This window comes from Bufo bufo, chromosome 1 (genome assembly GCF_905171765.1).
Source record: "Bufo bufo chromosome 1, aBufBuf1.1, whole genome shotgun sequence".
Lineage (NCBI taxonomy): Eukaryota > Metazoa > Chordata > Amphibia > Anura > Bufonidae > Bufo > Bufo bufo.
Genome location: NC_053389.1, coordinates 24,567,635 through 24,587,640, shown reverse-complemented (window position 1 = coordinate 24,587,640; position 20,006 = coordinate 24,567,635). Strand labels below are relative to the sequence as shown.

General features: G+C 47.3%; 1 protein-coding gene across 1 annotated transcript in view; it reads right to left on the bottom strand.

Annotated features, from left to right (window-relative positions):
• Positions 1–18,870, bottom strand: part of LOC120992382 — a 34,703-nt gene extending 15,833 nt beyond the window's left edge. The window contains exons 1-3 of the mRNA XM_040421336.1: positions 18,605–18,870; positions 18,238–18,348; positions 707–853 (exon numbers count right to left, since the gene is read on the bottom strand). Of these exons, the coding sequence (XP_040277270.1) occupies positions 707–853; positions 18,238–18,348; positions 18,605–18,707 (361 nt within the window). The 5' untranslated portion in view covers positions 18,708–18,870. The remainder of the gene's footprint in view (positions 1–706; positions 854–18,237; positions 18,349–18,604) is intronic.
• Positions 18,871–20,006: the final 1,136 nt, after the last annotated feature.

The following is a 20,006-nucleotide window of genomic DNA, read 5'->3' as shown; positions in this document are numbered from 1 at the left end:
CCGCACATTTTCCCGCAACGCCCGTGTGAAAGAGGCCTTACAGAGTCACACAAATTATTTCTTTAAAACCGGTCATCTTGCTCCGCTCATCTCACAATATGTCAAGTCAACAGGACAGGTAAGAAGGGCGCAGTATGTGGAATCTAAGGCCCTTTTCCCACAAGCGTGATGGATTAGGTCCAGATGCGTTCAGGGAAACTTGCACCATTTTACAAGCAAGTTCAGTCAGTTTTCTCTGTGATTGCGTTCAGTTGATCAGTTTTTTCCGCGCAGGCGTAATGCATTTCAATGTGTTTTTAACGCACGTGATAAAAAAACTGAAGGATTACAAACAACATCTCCTAGCAGCCATCAGTGAAAAACGCATTACATCTGCACCTGCTTCTGGATGAAAAGCGTTTTTCACTGAAGCCCCATTCACTTCTATGGGGCCAGGGCTGCGTGAAAAACTCAGAATATAAAACATGCTGCGTTTTTCACGCAAGTGATGCGTAAAAAAAAAACACTCATATACACAGACCCATTGGAATGAATGGGTCAGGATTCAGTCGGGTGCTATGCGTTCACGTCACACATTGCACCCGCACGGAAAACTCGCTCGTGTGAAAGGGGCTGTGCTAGTAAACCTGGAGCCCTAGAGTCAAGGAACTATTTTCTTTGCCAAACTACAAGTATATGTATAAAAAGACAGAAATAGATGACTTACATGCAGGACTATAATTATTGCATTGAATCGGGTTACAATGTGATTTGAAAATCCTGATTTTTTCTTGCTGCGCGCTCGTGCTGTCCAAGGGGTTACATTCAGATGGCGGTGGACTTGACTTGCCCAAAAATGCAGCATTCTTTCCACCTACAAAGAAACATAACAATTTTTTTTTTCTTTCCAAAATTATAAAAGGAATTCATTAACAGGTTTTCCACTTTGGAACTATTGGTTAGAAGTAGTGATGAGCGAACCCGAACTGTATAGTTCGGGTTCGTACCGAATTTTGGGGTGTCCGTGACACGGACCCGAACCCGAACATTTTCGTAAAAGTCTGGGTTCGGGTTCGGTGTTCGGCGCTTTCTTGGCACTTTTTGAAAGGCTGCAAAGCAGCCAATCAACAAGCGTCATACTACTTGCCCCAAGAGGCCATCACAGCCATGCCTACTATTGGCATGGCTGTGATTGGCCAGTGCAGCATGTGACCCAGCCTCTATTTAAGCTGGAGTCACGTAGCGCCGCACGTCACTCTGCTATGATCAGTGTAGGGAGAGGTTGCAGCTGCGACGTTAGGGCGAGATTAGGCAGATTAACTCCTCCAAAAGACTTCATTCAGTGATCGATCTACAGCTGTGGATCATTGAATTGCTGCTATTTAATTGCTCACTGTTTTTAGGCTGCCCAGAGCGTTTTTATGTCACTTTTTTCTTGGGTGATCGGCGGCCATTTTGTGTCTTGTGGTGCGCCAGCACAAGCTGCCACCAAGTCCATTTAACCATCAATAGTGTGGTTATTTTTTTGCTATATCCTACATCAGGGGCTTGGCTGTGCTTGCTATTTTATTGAGGGGTAAAATACAATTGCCAAAATAGCAGTACCCTAAATCCAATTGTAGCCAATTGTAATACTGTCTGCTGTCCACCAAAGCACAGTTTTTGTTGTGGGTTGAATCCAATTCCAAACTTAGCAATTCCCTAAATAATCTTTTTCTGCTGTATCAGGCCAAGTTTAAATCGATCCATAAAAGGGTATATTAGATTAAAGGTGCGGATAGTGTCATCCTCAATAACTTCACACGCTACCGTGCATTTCCAAGTTTAATTCTGTCCGTAAACGTATACCTGTCACCCAGCGCCTAAATAATAGGCCTAAAATTTATATTCAGCTAAATCTGTGTTTATTGCTGAGGCTGATCAATTCATTTAGTGTCCGCCAAAGCACAGTTTTTGTTCTGGGTTGAAATACAATTCCCAACTTAGCAATTCCCTAAATCAGTGGTTTCTGCTGTATCAGGCCAACTTTAAATCTTTCCATAAATGAGTATATTAGATTGAAGGTGCGGATAGGGTCATTCTCAATAACTTCACACGCTACCGTGCATTTCCAAGTCTAATTCTGTCCGTAAAATGGATACCTGTAATCCAGGGCCTAAATACTAGGCCTACAATTTATATTCAGCTAAATCTGTCGTTACTGCTGTGCCTGTATTAGTGTAATACGGTACCTAAATAGATAGCCAGATAGTGTTAGGTGCCTGTAAAAAAAGGCGTGAATTTGAATTCAATACATTGGGCCAAATTTTTTTTTTCTTATTGTGGTGAACGGTAACAATGAGGAAAACATCTAGTAAGGGACGCGGACGCGGACATGGTCGTGGTGGTGTTAGTGGACCCTCTGGTGCTGGGAGAGGACGTGGCCGTTCTGCCACAGCCACACGTCCTAGTGAACCAACTACCTCAGGTCCCAGTAGCAGCCAGAATTTACAGCGATATTTGGTGGAGCCCAATGCCGTTCTAAGGATGGTAAGGCCTGAGCAGGTACAGGCATTAGTCAATTGGGTGGCCAACAGTGGATCCAGCACGTTCACATTATCTCCCACCCAGTCTTCTGCAGAAAGCGCACAGATGGCGCATGAAAACCAAGCCCATCAGCCTGTCACATCACCCCCATGCATATCAGGGAAACTGTCTGAGCCTCAAGTTATGCAGCAGTCTCTTATGCTGTTTGAAGACTCTGCTGGCAGGGTTTCCCAAGGGCATCCACCTAGCCCTTCCACAGCGGTGGAAGACATAGAATGCACTGACACACAACCACTTATGTTTCCTGATGATGAGGACATGGGAATACCACCTCAGCACGTCTCTGATGATGACGAAACACAGGTGCCAACTGCTGCGTCTTTCTGCAGTGTGCAGACTGAACAGGAGGTCAGGGAGGAAGACTGGGTGGAAGACGATGCAGGGGACGATGAGGTCCTAGACCCCACATGGAATGAAGGTCATGCCACTGACTTTCAGAATTCGGAGGAAGAGGCAGTGGTGAGACCGAGCCAACAGCGTAGCAAAAGAGGGAGCAGTGGGCAAAAGCAGAACACCCGCCGCCAAGAGAGTCCGTCTGCTACTGGCCACCGCCATCTGGGACCGAGCACCCCAAAGGCAGCTTCAAGGAGTTCCCTGGCGTGGCAGTTATTCAAACAATGTGCTGACGACAAGACCCGAGTGGTTTGCACGCTGTGCCATCAGAGCCTGAAGCGAGGCATTAACGTTCTGAACCTTAGCACAACCTGCATGACCAGGCACCTGCATGCAAAGCATGAACTGCAGTGGAGTAAACACCTTAAAAACAAGGAACTCACTCAGGCTCCCCCTGCTACCTCTTCTGCTGCTGCCGCCGCCTCGGCCTCTTCCTCCGCCTCTGGAGGAACGTTGGCACCTGCCGCCCAGCAAACAGAGGATGTACCACTAACACCACCACCTCCGTCACCAAGCATCTCAACCATGTCACATGGCAGCGTTCAGCTCTCCATCTCACAAACATTTGAGAGAAAGCATAAATTTCCACCTCGATCCCTGGCCCTGAATGCCAGCATTTCTAAACTACTGGCCTATGAAATGCTGTCATTCAGGCTGGTGGACACAGACAGCTTCAAACAGCTCATGTCGCTTGCTGTCCCACAGTATGTTGTTCCCAGCCGCCACTACTTCTCCAAGAGAGCCGAGCCTTCCCTGCACAACCAAGTATCCGATAAAATCAAGTGTGCACTGCGCAACGCCATCTGTGGCAAGGTCCACCTAACCACAGATACGTGGACCAGTAAGCACGGCCAGGGACGCTATATCTCCCTAACTGCACACTGGGTAAATGTAGTGGCGGCTGGGCCCCAGGCGGAGAGCTGTTTGGCGCACGTCCGTCCGCCGCCAAGGATCGCAGGGCAACATTCTATGCCTCCTGTCTCCTCCTCCTCCTACTCAGCTTCCTCCTCCTCTTCTTCCACCTGCTCATCCAGTCAGCCACACACCTTCACCACCAACTTCAGCACAGCCCGGGGTACCGGTGTAAACGTCAGCAGGCCATTCTGAAACTCATATGTTTGGGGGACAGGCCCCACACCGCACATGAGTTGTGGCGGGGTATAGAACAACAGACCGACGAGTGGTTGCTGCCGGTGAGCCTCAAGCCCGTCCTGGTGGTGTGCGATAATGGGCGAAATCTCGTTGCAGCTCTGGGACTAGCCGGTTTGACGCACATCCCTTGCCTGGCGCATGTGCTGAATTTGGTGGTGCAGAAGTTCATTCACAACTACCCCGACATGTCAGAGCTGCTGCATAAAGTGCGGGCCGTCTGTGCGCGCTTCCGGCGTTCACATCCTGCCGCTGCTCGCCTGTCTGCGCTACAGCATAACTTCGGCCTTCCCGCTCACCGCCTCATATGCGACGTGCCCACCAGGTGGAACTCCACCTTGCACATGCTGGACAGACTGTGCGAGCAGCAGCAGGCCATAGTGGAGTTTCAGCTGCAGCACGCACGGGTCAGTCGCACTGCGGAACAGCACCACTTCACCACCAATGACTGGGCCTCCATGCGAGACCTGTGTGCCCTGTTGCGCTGTTTCGAGTACTCCACCAACATGGCCAGTGGCGATGACGCCGTTATCAGCATTACAATACCACTTCTATGTCTCCTTGAGAAAACACTTAGGGCGATGATGGAAGAGGAGGTGGCCCAGGAGGAGGAGGAGGAGGAAGAGGTGTCATTTTTAGCACTTTCAGGCCAGTCTCTTCGAAGTGACTCAGAGGGAGGTTTTTTGCAACAGCAGAGGCCAGGTACAAATGTGGCCAGACAGGGCCCACTACAGGAGGACGAGGAGGACGAGGATGAGGAGGAGGTGGAGGAGGATGAGGATGAAGCATGTTCACAGCGGGGTGGCACCCAACGCAGCTCGGGCCCATCACTGGTGCGTGGCTGGGGAGAAACGCAGGACGATGACGATACGCCTCCCACAGAGGACAGCTTGTCCTTACCTCTGGGCAGCCTGGCACACATGAGCGACTACATGCTGCAGTGCCTGCGCAACGATAGCAGAGTTGCCCACATTTTAACGTGTGCGGACCACTGGGTTGCCACCCTGCTGGATCCCCGGTACAAAGACAATGTGCCCACCTTACTTCCTGCACTGGAGCGTGATAGAAAGATGCGCAAGTACAAGCGCACATTGGTAGACGCGCTACTGAGAGCATTCCCAAATGTCACAGGGGAACAAGTGGAAGCCCAAGGCGAAGGCAGAGGAGGAGCAAGAGGTCGCCAACGCAGCTGTGTCACGGCCAGCTCCTCTGAGGGCAGGGTTAGCATGGCAGAGATGTGGAAAAGTTTTGTCACCACGCCACAGCTAACTGCACCACCACCTGATACGGAACGTGTTAGCAGGAGGCAACATTTCACTAACATGGTGGAGCAGTACGTGTGCACACCCCTCCACGTACTGACTGATGGTTCGGCCCCATTCAACTTCTGGGTCTCCAAATTGTCCACGTGGCCAGACCTAGCCTTTTATGCCTTGGAGGTGCTGGCCTGCCCGGCGGCCAGTGTTTTGTCTGAACGTGTATTCAGCACGGCAGGGGGCGTCATTACAGACAAACGCAGCCGCCTGTCTACAGCCAATGTGGACAAGCTGACGTTCATAAAAATGAACCAGGCATGGATCCCACAGGACCTGTCCATCCCTTGTGCAGATTAGACATTAACTACCTCCCCTTAACCATATATTATTGTACTCCAGGGCACTTCCTCATTCAATCCTATTTTTATTTTCATTTTACCATTATATTGCGGGGCAACCCAAAGTTGAATGAACCTCTCCTCTGTCTGGGTGCCGGGGCCTAAAAATATCTGACAGTGGCCTGTTCCAGTGTTGGGTGACGTGAAGCATGATTCTCTGCTATGACATGAAGCCTGAATCTCTGCTATGGGACCTCTCTCCTCGTTCTGGGTGCGGGGGCCACAATATCTGACAATGGACTGTTCCAGTTTTGGCTGACGTGAAGCCTGATTCTCTGCTATGACATGAAGACTGATTCTCTGCTGACATGAAGCCGGAATCTCTGTTATGGGACCTCTCTCCTCTGTCTGAGTGCCGGGGCCTAAATATCTGACAATGGACTGTTCCAGTTTTGGCTGACGTGAAGCCTGATTCTCTGCTATGACATGAAGACTGATTCTCTGCTGACATGAAGCCTGAATCTCTGTTATGGGACCTCTCTCCTCTGTCTGGGTGTCGGGGCCTAAATATATGACAATGGACTGTTCCAGTTTTGGCTGACGTGAAGCCTGATTCTCTGCTATGACATGAAGACTGATTCTCTGCTGACATGAAGCCTGATTCTCTGCTATGGAACCTCTCTCCAATTGATATTGGTTAATTTTTATTTATTTTATTTTTATTTTAATTAATTTCCCTATCCACATTTGTTTGCAGGGGATTTAACTACATTTTGCTGCCTTTTGCAGCCCTCTAGCCCTTTCCTGGGCTGTTTTACAGCCTTTTTAGTGCCAAAAAGTTTGGGTACCCATTGACTTCAATGGGGTTCGGGTTCGGGACGAAGTTCGGGTCGGGTTCGGATCCCGAACCCGAACATTTCCGGGAAGTTCGGCCGAACTTCTCGAACCCGAACATCCAGGTGTTCGCTCAACTCTACTCAATTGTCAGTTTCTGTGATTTCTATTTCCTCACAGTAGGAAATAAAATAAAAATTTCAGACTTGTTCAATTTAATTAAACAAGCATATATATGTGATCATTACAAGACACAGGGTAGGGCAGAAATCTACCTGTGAGTGATAGCGAGAAATTGAGCATCAGGCCTCAATTGTCTGTTTCCATGAATTCTATTTCCGCATTGTTAAAAAAATTTTTTAGGACTTGTTCAGTTTAATTAAGCCAACATATGTAGGTGATCAATACCAATACACAGGTCAGCACAGAAAAGTATCTGTGAAGGATAACACATTTAGGCATAATGCAGTTTCCCTTTATTTCTGTGTTTACAAACACATTTCCAATCAATAGGAAATTTAAAGGTGCAATATTATAGCTCAGGAGAAAGAGTCACAGCAGGATCACGTAGAGGTGACTTCAGTATTGGACACCATGACGTGGAGCCAGAAGTCACAGCGTTCCTCCTGCTTCTCCTCCTTGCAGCCCCAAAGAAGGCTTTCAGTGGAGTCCTCCCAGTCTTCACTGCCCCTTCCTAGAGGGGCCCCTTCTTTTTTCCAAAGAAGCAGCAAGAAAACCCCACCATGCTCAAAGGCAGATAAGCAAGAGAGTCTGCTTGTTGATAACTTTTGTGAAAGCAGTCAATGTTTGTACTGCCCTGAAGAGTAGTCATGTCCATGGTAGTAGTAGTATTAGTGGCCTCCATAGCCGCTCTATTGGAGTTCGGACAGTGACATTGACAGTCGTTGAAGAGCAGGAGAGGGGGGCCAAAGAACCCACCATGATATCCCAAAGTCTCATAGAAGCAAAAGGAAGGGTGAGGGCTTCGAGGATGATTGTGTGCTGGATAGGACCTGGGAAATAACAGCATTGTCTTGTGCAAGCTGTGCAAGAACAAATTAAAATGTGGGCCGGCAGACACAAATGTAAGTACAACAACTCCATTGAACCACATAAAGTGGCATCACCACATCCCATTGGCAAACAGAGGTGGCAGCCAGCCACCATAGCAGTTGTTACCTCTTTCTACCGATCCCTTTTGTGGGGGAAGTATAATGTCTTTCACATCTTCATCTTCCTTTTCCACTTCTCCCGCTCAGACTCCTCCTTCCCCTCTGTTCCAGTGTCAGAAATCGATAATGGAAAACGCGGCCAGTAAACAACTCTAGATGCCCAGCAATCTGATTGTGCACAAGTTTTATTCCCACCTGGCCAAGTTGCTGACAGTGCAGTTGCTGCTGTACCATGAAGTTGAATCTGCTGTCTTTAGGGAGCTAATGTGTGCAATCAGCCTCGCAGGAAGATTCCTAGCCAGCATTATTTATCCAAAAAAGCCATCCCTGCCTTGTACTCTCACGTGAGGGAAAATCTGGGCCGCTCCTTCTCTGCTTACAGCCTGACAGTGCTGCGCACCAGCTTTTGACCCACGTAACCTATTAATGTCAGGTGATATTGTGAGTCGCAGGTCCCTACCTGCCTGTGCCCTTCTACTGCCTCACAGATTTCTGGCCTAGTGGCCTGAAGCCTATGAAGCTGAACTGCAGGGGGTCAGGAATCTTCTCTACTGCCTGATGCCCCCTGCAGTTTGGCACCCGGGGCAACTGCCCCCCCCAACCCTATGCCACTACATGTACTGTACAGTACATCTTATAAGTCTCCTCACGCCGATTATGATGCTCCCAAGGAGAAATAATACCACCCAAATCACCTTTATATGGTACAGAAGTATCTAATTAAATGGTGTCCACCTTGCTTAATAAAAAATTCCCTTACGCCTTGATTCTCAAATTGGGGTGAATAAGCTGAATAATATAGCTGCTATTAGGGTGTCCACCTTGTTTATTAGATAAGCAATTCTATTATGCCTTCATTTTCAAATTGTCGTAATTAAGCTAATTTAACTGTCATTGGGGTGTACACCTTGTTTCATAGATAAGACTTTGATTCTTAAATTGGGGTGAATATGGTATCCAATACTACTGTTATTGATATTGAATAACTTATTTTACATACAAAGTTACTGTACAGTATGTCTAACAAAGAGGTACCAGGGCTCTCCAAAGCAACAGACAGTGGCTAAAATGTTGTTGGAACCAGCAGAAGTAATGGCAAAAGAAGAGGTGGTTGTAGCAGCAGCCGCAGAAACAGGTTAGAGCTGACAGAGTCATCCAGCAGTCGTGCATGGCACATGTCTTTAATCTGGTTGTAACCCTGTTCCTGAAGTCTTCCACCCAACTGCAAGATGTCTTGAAAATGGCCAGCAAACTGTGCATGCATTCATTCATTATTAGGCGTGCAAAACACATCCTCCTTGAGCCTCAATGAATGGTGTTCCCCAACATCACCTTATATGTGACATTTCCACACATTGGAACCCCACCCTTCACATGTTGGACCGACTGTATAAGCAGAAGAAGGTTATGAATGATTTCTTGATAATGCAGGTGGACAGGAGTACTCCTCTTTGTAACTTTTACAATAGCCAGTGGCAGATCATGCTTGACACATGTCATTTGTGTAACGGGGTTCCGAAGGTGCACTCGGTCCCCCATTACCGCAGACCTGTTGCTTAGCTTTGGAAATGAGGATCTGTGTTTGACCTCATTCCCAGGGCGGCTTTACTAGCTGGGTGGCTCCCTGCTCCTAGTCTGCCTTGAGCGCCGAGCTGATCACTCGGTGCTCGACTGGTTGGTCTGTCGGTCATGTGACGCTGGCCACGTCACATGACCCTCACTCCCCACTATAAATACAGGCAGCCTGCTGGCCACAGGTTGCCTGTTAATTTAGGTTCCACCTGTGATTTGGTCTTTCCTGGCGTACTTACCTCCTGCTGAATTCCTGACGATCCTCTGCCTGCTCCTTGTGTACTTTGCTGCTATCCTGGTATTCTGACCCCGGCCTCCTCCTGACGTTCCTCTGCTGACTCCTTTGGTACTTCACGTCTCTCCTGGTATTTATGACCCCGGCTTCTCCTGACAATTCTCTGCTTGCTCCATTTCTAATTTGTAGCTTTCCTGGTATTGACTCGGTCCGTTCACGTCCTGTTGTTTGTCTGTCTGTCATCCCTGCACTTATTCCAAGTTAGGGATTGCCGTCCAGTTGTCCCCTGTCATTAGGACTCGTGAGGCAAGTAGGCAGGGGTAAGGGTGGAGCGCAGTGGTCACTTCCCTCCCCCCTGTGTGTGTGTGTACGCGACCGTTACAGATTAACAGGCACAATAACCACTGTATTATGAATCCTCTGGTGACCCTGACTGACTATGTCTCTAATCTGATGCAGAGGGTGCAGGAGTTAGGGGATAAACTCAGTTTTTTGAGTTAGGGCAAGGTTCTTCCACTCCTCAGGCCTGAAGTCCGCATTTTGAGCCCCAGATTAAGTTCCCAGAACCCTTTTCTGGAGACCGGAAGAAGTTTCTCTCTTTTAAGGAGAGTTGCAAACTTTACTTCCGTTTGCGCCCCGTGTCCTCTGGCCCCGAGAGTCAACGCGTGGGCATTATCATTTCCCGATTACAGGGTGATCCCCAGGACTTGGCGTTCTCTTTACCTGCTGGCGCCAGTTGTTTATATTCTGTGGAGGAGTTCTTTCAGGCCCTGGGTACCCTCTATGATGAACCAGACAGGGCTCTAGCAGCCGAGACGGCTCTAAAGGCACTGGTTCAGGGCAATTTACCAGCAAAGGATTATTGCACCCAATTCAGAAGGTGGTGTGTCCCCTCAGGATGGAACGAACCAGCCCTGAAGAGTCAGTTCAGGTCAGGTCTGTCTGATAAATTAAAGGATCTTCTGGTCAGTTATCAACTTCCAGAGACCTTAGAGGAGATGATGACCCTTGTTGTCCGACGACAGGAACAACAGTTCTCTTCCCAGATGGTGGTCCAGCCAGAGGCCTATCCCAGAGACAATGCTGAGGTCTCCACCAAGGAACCCATGCAGGTTGGCATGACCCGAGGGAATCTTCGCCGCAGACGTGGAGAATGCTTTTACTGTGGAGATCCTGACCATTGGATCAACCAGTGTCCTAACAAGGTCCTATCTGTCAAGTCTCCTAAGGCAAGGCAACCTAAAGACCAGGTACACCCTGAATTTTCTAAATGTAAGCTTTCGGTACCCATTACGATTTCTCTGGGAGTAGATAAATGGCCGGGTAAGGCCTTTATTGATTCTGGCTCAGCGGCTAGCTTTATTGACTCTGAGTATGCTGTAAGATTGGGTATTCCTATGTTTGCCTTACCAACTCCTATCCATGTCATGGCTATTGATGTTACTCCTCTTATTGGTGGTACGGTGAGCTTATGTGCCTCGGAGATTTCTCTAACCGTGGGTGTGTGCCACTCAGAGAGATGTTCGCCTCTAGTCCTGGAGAACCTACCGGCTGAGGTGGTACTAGGGTTGCCTTGGCTCCGACTACATAACCCCACTATAGATTGATCCAATGGGGAGTTGGTGAGATGGGGGCCTAAGTGTGACTCGTGCTTGTCCGTGGTACAGGCTGGGGTCTCAGTAAAGTCTGATACTTTACCCACTGTTGTTAAAGAATATTCTGATGTATTCTCATCACCAACCCCGGAGGTTCTAGCCCCCCCATAGACCTTATGATTGTACCATAGAGCTAGTAGAGGAGGCCAAGTTTCCTAAAGGACGAATTTATAATCTTTCTATGCCCGAACGCAAGGCCATGGAAGATTATATTAAGGAGAGCCTTGGTAAAGGGCATATTAGACCTTCTGTCTCTCCTATGGGGGCGGGGTTTTTCTTCGTTAAGAAAAAAGATGGTGGTCTTAGGCCATGTATCGATTACCGGAGATTAAATAAAATCACTGTCCAGAATAGATACTCCCTCCCATTGATTCTGGATTTATTTAACCAGGTTCTGGGGGCAACCTGGTTTTCCAAAATTGACCTGAAAGGGGCATACAATCTAATCCGAATCAAGGAGGGAGACGAATGGAAGACGGCGTTCAATACTCCGGTAGGATACTTTGAATATCAGGTGATGCCTTTTGGACTCAGCAATGCCCCAGCTGTGTTCCAAAACTTCATGAATGACATTCTTAGGGAGTTCTTAGGTAAATTTGTTATTGTCTATCTTGACGACATTTTGATATTCTCTCCTGACTTCGAATCCCATGTGTCTCATGTTAAACAAGTATTAGAGGTGTTGAGGGAGAATCAGCTATCCGCTAAACAAGAGAAATGTGTCTTTGGTGTACAGGAGATTCTGTTTCTAGGGCATGTTCTGACTCCTCACGCCTTCAAGATGGATCCTGGTAAGGTACTAGCAATTAAGGAATGGGTAAGACCTTCATCCTTAAAGGCCTTACAACGGTTCTTAGGTTTCGCCAATTACTATCGTAAATTTATTATGAATTTTATTAAGAAAGGGGTGGATTTGGAGAATTGGTCTACTGAGGCCATTTCTTCATTTGAAAAATTAAAAAAGGCATTCAGTAGCGCTCCCATTCTGATCCAGCCTGATCAGGAGAAACCTTTTATTGTGGAGGTGGATGCGTCCGAGGACGGCGCAGGAGCAGTCCTTTCACAAGGTCCTGCTAGCCTCACTAATCTTAGACCATGTGCCTTCTTCTCCAGGAAATTCTCTCCCACGGAGAGAAACTACGACATAGGGAATAGGGAGCTGCTGGCCATTAAATGGGCATTTGAGGAGTGGAGGCATTTTCTGGAGGGGGCAAGGCATTGTGTAACTGTTGTCACTGACCATAAAAACCTTATGTTTCTCGAGTCTGCTAAGAGGTTGAATCCCCGTCAAGCCAGATGGGCTCTGTTTTTTACTCGTTTTGATATTTCCATCACGTTCAGGCCGGGAAGTAAAAATGTGAAGGCGGACGCATTATCTCGGAGCTTCCAGGCTTTTCAACCTACTGAGGTACCACCTGAATCCATCCTACCAGCAAAAATCTTCTTAGCAGCTCTTACCCAGGATATCTCGGCTCGCATTAGGTCTGAACAACATCTGGCACCGGTATCCACCCCAACAGATAAGTTGTTTGTTCCCATACAATTTCATCTCCAGCTGTTGGGTGAGTGTCACGATTCTGCCTTTTGTGGACATCCGGGTGTTGAGGGCACTAAGGATCTGGTTTCTAGATCTTATTGGTGGCCCACTCTAACTAGGGATGTCAAGTCCTACGTGTCAGCCTGTGAGGTTTGTGCCAGGTCCAAGACACCTAGGACTCGCCCTGCTGGTAACCTACGACCCCTACCCATTCCCAGTAGACCCTGGTCCCATATCTCGATGGACTTTATAACTGACCTACCGCCGGCGGAGGGTAAGACTGTAGTTTGGGTAGTGGTCGATAGGTTTAGCAAGATGGTCCATTTCATTCCCCTGTCTAAACTCCCGAATGCCAAAACCCTGGCGTCTATTTTTGTGAAAGAAATTGTTCGATTGCATGGTATCCCGGAAAATATTGTTTCTGACAGGGGTGTGCAGTTTGTGTCCAAATTCTGGAGGGCCTTCTGTCAAAAATGTAAAATTTAATTGTCTTTTTCCTCTGCCTACCACCCTGAGAGTAATGGGCAGACTGAACGCCTTAATCAGTCTGTCAAACAATTCTTGAGGTCGTATGTTGCTGATGACCAGCAATTATGGGTGAAATTTCTTCCATTGGCTGAATTTGCTTTGAATAACCGTGTCAATTCTTCTGCTGGGGTTTCACCTTTCTTTTGTAACCATGGTTTCCATCCCCGTTTTCATTTTGGGTCATCCGTCTCCTCCTCTAACCCTGAGGTGGATAGGCTCTCCTCTGAACTGTGCACAGTTTGGGCCCGGGTTCAATCGAACTTAGAAAAGGCTCAAAGTTCTCAGAAACTCAAGGCCGATAGGAGACGTTCAAGGGGGGTAAATTTTCAGGTTGGGGATAAGGTATGGTTGTCCTCCAAGAATCTCTCTCTTAAGGTAGATTCTAAAAAGTTTGCTCCTCGTTTTATTGGACCATATAAGATCACGGAGGTGATTAACCCGGTATCTTTTAGGTTGGAGCTGCCCAAGTCATTCCACATTCATAATGTGTTCCATAAGTCTCTACTTAAAAAATATTTTGAACCGGTAGTACCATCAAAAGCCTCGCCTCCGCCGGTTCTTGTTAATGATGCTGTCGAGTATGTGGTGTCTAAAATAGTGGATGTCAGGAAGGTGCGTAATTCCTTGCAGTACCTGATTCACTGGAAGGGGTATGGACCTGAAGAGAGATCTTGGGTACCTGCCAGGGAGGTTCATGCTCCTAGACTTGTTCGAAAATTTCATTTAGAACACCCTGAAAAGCCATCGCCTGAAGTCTTGGGTCCGGTGGCCCCTCGTAAAAGGGGGGGGTACTGTAACGGGGTTCCGAAGGTGCACTCGGTCCCCCATTACCCGCAGACCTGTTGCTTAGCTTTGGGAATGAGGATCTGTGTTTGACCTCATTCCCAGGGCGGCTTTACTAGCTGGGTGGCTCCCTGCTCCTAGTCTGCTTTGAGCGGCGAGCTGATCACTTGGTGCTCGACTGGTTGGTCTGTCGGTCATGTGACGCTGGCCACGTCAAATGACCCTCACTCCCCACTATAAATACAGGCAGCCTGCTGGCCACAGGTTGCCTGTTAATTTAGGTTCCACCTGTGATTTGGTCTTTCCTGGCGTACTTACCTCCTGCTGAATTCCTGACGATCCTCTGCCTGCTCCTTGTGTACTTTGCTGCTATCTTGGTATTCTGACCCCGGCCTCCTCCTGACGTTCCTCTGCTGACTCCTTTGGTACTTCACGTCTCTTCTGGTATTTATGACCCCGGCTTCTCCTGACAATTCTCTGCTTGCTCCATTTGTACTTTGTAGCTTTCCTGGTATTGACTCGGTCTGTTCACGTCCTGTTGTTTGTCTGTCTGTCATCCCTGCACTTATTCCAAGTTAGGGATTGCCGTCCAGTTTTCCCCTGTCATTAGGACTCGCGAGGCAAGTAGGCAGGGCCAGGGGTAAGGGTGGAGCGCAGTGGTCACTTCCCTCCCCCCTGTGTGTGTGTGTACGCGACCGTTACAATTTTCTCAGGCCCTTTGAGGAGGCCACTTTTCCGCAAGGACTACAGGATGAATGATATCACTCCACTCCTTCACGTCCTGAGCAGATGTTGATAAATCTGACTGGCCAGTGGACAGGAGACGTGGCACCTACATCTCATGGCTAACAGAGCCCTATGGAGGCTGAACTGGCCAAGGAGGAGGATGAGGACATTAACATCCAGGAATTGTATGCAGGTGGGTTATCTGCCCAAGTGACAGAAGAGGAGGATGAGAAGCATGAGGACCTTGTGCAAATGGCCAGATGCATGCACAGTTGCTTGTGTAGTGACAACCACATTATGGCCCCTTTTTTCCACCTACTGAGAGGGATGATAAACTCAATAACTATCAAGATATCCAATGTAGTCGGTTGGTTGCTGCCTATGTGTGCCATCGTCCATCCTAACGAAGGTCTGTCAGGGGGATGCCCTGAGCTCACGCTCCACTGCTATGACTGCAGCAGGGGGTGGGTATCTAGGAGCAGCAACTTAAGCCTTGAGCCTCTACAAGGCAGCCAAACTTGATTTGTGGCCACATCTGGCCTAGTTTGTCCTGGACAAGCTTTTCTGCCTGGCCAGCAGTGTGGCATTGCAGTGGCTGTATAGTGCGGCTGGGGCCATAGTCACCCCAAGGAGAACTCACCTTTTAATACAAAATGTTGAGATATTATACTTTGTAAAAGTTAATCAGGCGTTATCCAGGATTTCCACACACCGGTGCATGATGCATCAAACTAGATCATTCTGGCAGAATTGTTTTGACTGCAGTGTGCTGCCACACCAGAACATTGTGAAAAATGGCCCGTTACTTCTGCCCACCTGCTTCAGCCACTATTTTAATGCTCAGGGCCGGTGTCAGCACCCGGCACACCCACTTCCACTGCGCTGCTATGAGCGCTTCCATCAATACAGATAGAAGCGCTCATTACTGGAGTGAAGGAATACGGGTCGCAGCGGTCGCAGTTACAACCAGGCCCCTAAGCCAGGTGCCAGTGGTAAGGTAATAGTAAGAGGAGGGGGAGAGAAGTGTTGTGAGCGTACTTATCCCTCCTCCTGCTTGCTCTTCTCAGGTCCCACGCTGTTGTGTCCTGGCTGCCTTCAGCATCAGGATGTACAGAGCGCATTCTGACCTGACGCTGCAGGAGGTCAGGTGACTGCAGCATGGGCCCTGAGAAGAGAAGACAGCCAGGACAGGGATAGTGGCGGTAGGAGAAGTAAGTTACTTTATTATTTTACAGTCTGATCTAAGGTCTGATATGAAGGTCTAATGGGAGGGTCTGGAGAGGTCTCAATGGGAGTCTGGAGGTCTGACTCGGGGGGTGGGGTCTGGAGGTCTGACTTGGGGCGTCTGGAGGTCTGACTAGGGAGTCTGGAGTGGTCTATGGGGGGTCTGATTGGGGGTCTGGAGGTCTAATTGGGGGTCAGATATGTGGGTCTGTAGGTATAATGGGGGTCTGGAGGTCTAGTAGGAGTCTGGAGGTCTAATGGGGGTCTTATTTGGGATCTGGAGGTCTAATGGGAGTCTTATTTGGGATCTGGAGGTCTAATGGGAGTCCTATATGGGGGTCTGGAAGTCTAATAGGAGTCAGATATGGGGGTCTGTAGGTCTAATGGGGATCAGATAAAGGGGTGTAAAGGTCAAGTGGGAGTCTGGAGGTCTAATGGGGGTCTTATTTGGGGGTCTGCAGGTCTAATGGGGGTCTTATCTGAGGTCTAATATTGAGTTGGTGTCTTACATGGTGGTCTAACGGGGGTCTGATCTGAGGTCTAAAACTGGGGTCTTATGTGGGGTGAGACATAGAGGTCTAAAGGGGGTTTGGTCTGAGATGGGGGATCTCATTTAGGGTTTTATATGGGCGTCTGATCTGAAAGGAAGGGGGTATATAAAGGGGTGTGGTACTAGTATTTTCAGGGGAACTGTTTCTGCAGGAAAGTATTGGAGAGCACAGCGGACACAGTATTGGGGGTGGCAGGATGGGGTGTTGAGAAGGTGGGAGGATGATGGAAAAGTAGCAAAGTAAAATGTCTGTTTGTTAAACTCTGTAGAGACGAGGCGCAGCTGAAAGAAGTCACTATAGTGGTGTGGTCTGACAGGAGAAGAAGAGGACAGAGAATGTCTACTTCAGAGAAGAGAAGTCACTGGATATAAGAGGTACATATGTGGTGCTGTATGACCCTGTATGTTCTGTAGCACTGTATGTAATGTTTTCCAAGTATGTCTTTAAAGGGGTTGTCTGCTTTTTTTATTGTATGAGCGCTGCCTTCTCTGCTCTGTTTACCTGTTCATCACTGCAAATGCTACGGCAAGCAGGTGAACAGAACAGAGAAGGCAGCTCTCATGAGAGCGCTGCCCTCTCTTCAAACAGCTGATCGTCGGGGTTGCCGGAGGACCCCGGCCGATCTTATATTGATTACCTATCCTGAGGATAGGTCATCAGTAGTAAAAAGAGGACAACCCCTTTAACAGTAGGACTCTTACAGAGTATAATGACCACAGTGCCCTCCATTTAGTACAATGATCGCCAATGACCCTCCATTCAGTATAATGACCCCCAGTGACCCCTCCATACAGTATAACCCCCAGTTTGGGGGCCACTGGGGGTCATTATTCTGAATAGGGGGGTGAATGAGGGTCATTATTCTAAATTGAGGGCTTCTGAGGGTTTATTATACTGTGTGTGAGGGCACTGGGGGTCTTTATACAGTGTGGGAGCTACAGGGTTAAATGTAAAAAAATGCCAAAAGGGTGCCCAATGAGATTTATCACCCAAGGGCCCATCTAAAACTATTCTAATGTTCTGCCGCCCCAACCATTTTCTCCATTCTCAGGAAAAATCTAGCATAAGTGACCCACACCAGTATTTTGTGCGCATTACGCAAATAATACATTGCCGATTTTCACAATCAAGACTATATTCTTGAATTCTAGAATTCGCAAACATATGACAAATATTCTACAAAATATTTGCGAAATATCGCAAATTTGAATATTGCCCCTACCGCTCATCACTAAACTACAGCAGTCATAGTTTGCACAATGGTATATTTCTGACCTGCTGTAGGAGACCTCCAGTAACATGTAATTGGCTCTATGGAGATAATCCTGGAGACATAGGGATATACTAGTGTGAGATGGGAGGCCACCGAAGATGATGTTGCAGTAGTCTAGTCGGGAGATAATGAGGACATGCACTAGCACTTTAGATGATTTGGGATTGAGGAAGGATCATATATGAGAAATGTTTGTGGAGGCTGTAAGAGTGATATGGGCTTAGGGGTGAAGGTAGAAAGTGTGGAGTCAATAACTGCGATTAACAAGTATGGTGACGGGCTTGAATGATATGAGGGAAAGAGAATGAAGTCGGTTTTCTCTATGTTGAGTGTTTTTAAGCATCAATCATCATCTAGTCAGAGCTACCGCCATTCCCCTTCTCCGCTTTGTCTGCCCTCAGGGGTTTGCTGCACCAGAACAGAGCCTTGAGCGACATATTACTCACCAGTACCACCTTCTGTGTATGAGGATCCACACCCCTCTCCTGATGGGCAAGCGTTGTTGTTGGTTGGGCATTGTGAGATTATAGAAATACCCGGATAACAGTCAGAGCAACCTAAAAAAGATGTCAAACAGTCAGGACACTGGTCACTTATTACAATATTTGACAACACATTTTTTTTTTGTTGCATTGTTAATGAGATCAGTAGCGTCTGAGAATGATGTCCAATATAGCCCAGCTCACACCATGATCAGGAGAAAGGGAAGATCTGTCCTACACATGACTGTTATCATTGACAATAATATGAATAAATCCATAACAAAACAAAGCAACTAAATAGGAAAAGACATCTAATTCAGGTCTCACTTACTTGTTGCTGCAAGAGCCGAGAGGAGGCAGAGGATTCCATACAGGGAGCTCATGGTTCTGCTCCTGAAGACAGGACGTAATGTGAAGGTTTTTGTGTGTAACATGGGAGGATCTTAATTACGTTGATGAAATGAAAACTCCCCCCAGTAACAAACAAAAAAAAAGTTTATGTTTTATATATAATAAATCCCTGGCAAAATAAAATGGAAAATAACAAATGCACAGGAGGCTGCAGTGCCAAGGACTTACTGGTCGTGCACTTACAGTATAAATTAGTATACAGTAATAATTAAACTGACACAGGCTCGCTCTCCCCCTTAACAAGACACAGCAGATAAGGATTGTATACACATAAAGAAAGTGTTATAAAGTTAAGAGGAAATGTCACCATTACAAGAAAAAAAAAAAAAAAATTTATAAATCCTACTAGTGTGCCAACCTTGCAATAAAAAAAAGAGAATGAGGAGCTCACCAGAATAGTGCCCGACCTGCTACCACCCAATACCTAATACAATTGATAAATACACTAGTGGTCGGCTCACAAGTAATCAATTAGGTATTTATTATTAACGATTCATATGGTACAGTTCATATGCTGCAATTTTCTACATAATTTTCCAAATCTGTCAGATAGGTAAGTATTAGTGATGATCGAGCACCAAAGTCTTCGGGTGTTCGGGCCGAACACATTGCTATATTCGTGTGCTCGGCCGAGCACCCAAGTATAATGGAAGTCAATGGGAGACAACCAGGCGCCCCCTGCTCTGAAGAGGGGAGGGTGCCTGGTCCATTGGAAAAGGTCAGAAAGTGACAGAAACACCACCGAAATGGATCGGGAACACCATGGGGACGATGTCTGGATGCATCTTGGACTCCCAAGTCGCTGCTGGGAACCATGTTTTCCGAGTTGTACCCCACTTTTACAGATTGACAAAAATACACACAAAACCCCCCAAAAAATCTATTTTACAGGAAAAATTGTTAGGAAACATTCTTTCCTGTATATTCAATTGTATATAAAGTGCAAGTGCTGCCAAAAATTACAAGGAAGAGGCACTACGATACAACCTGTACATATATCATATAAAGGAGAGCCTCATTCACATTGTGATACAATTGTTCATGTAGCGGGACTCCTACACTAATAAAGCCTATACACTAAGTGAAAGGGCTGCCAAAAATTACAAGGAACCGGCACTCCAATACAACCTTTATTACACATAATGGAGGGTATCATACACACCCTTGAAAAATTATGATTGATGGCCTGCTGGTGACCCTCAAAAACATTTGGAGCAAGGGCCTTCTGATCTGACCATCTAAAACATTAAGTAAACATAGAGGTTTGGCAGCACTACTGATACCATATTAGGGAAAACCTTTAGAAAATACCTTTAAGGTGG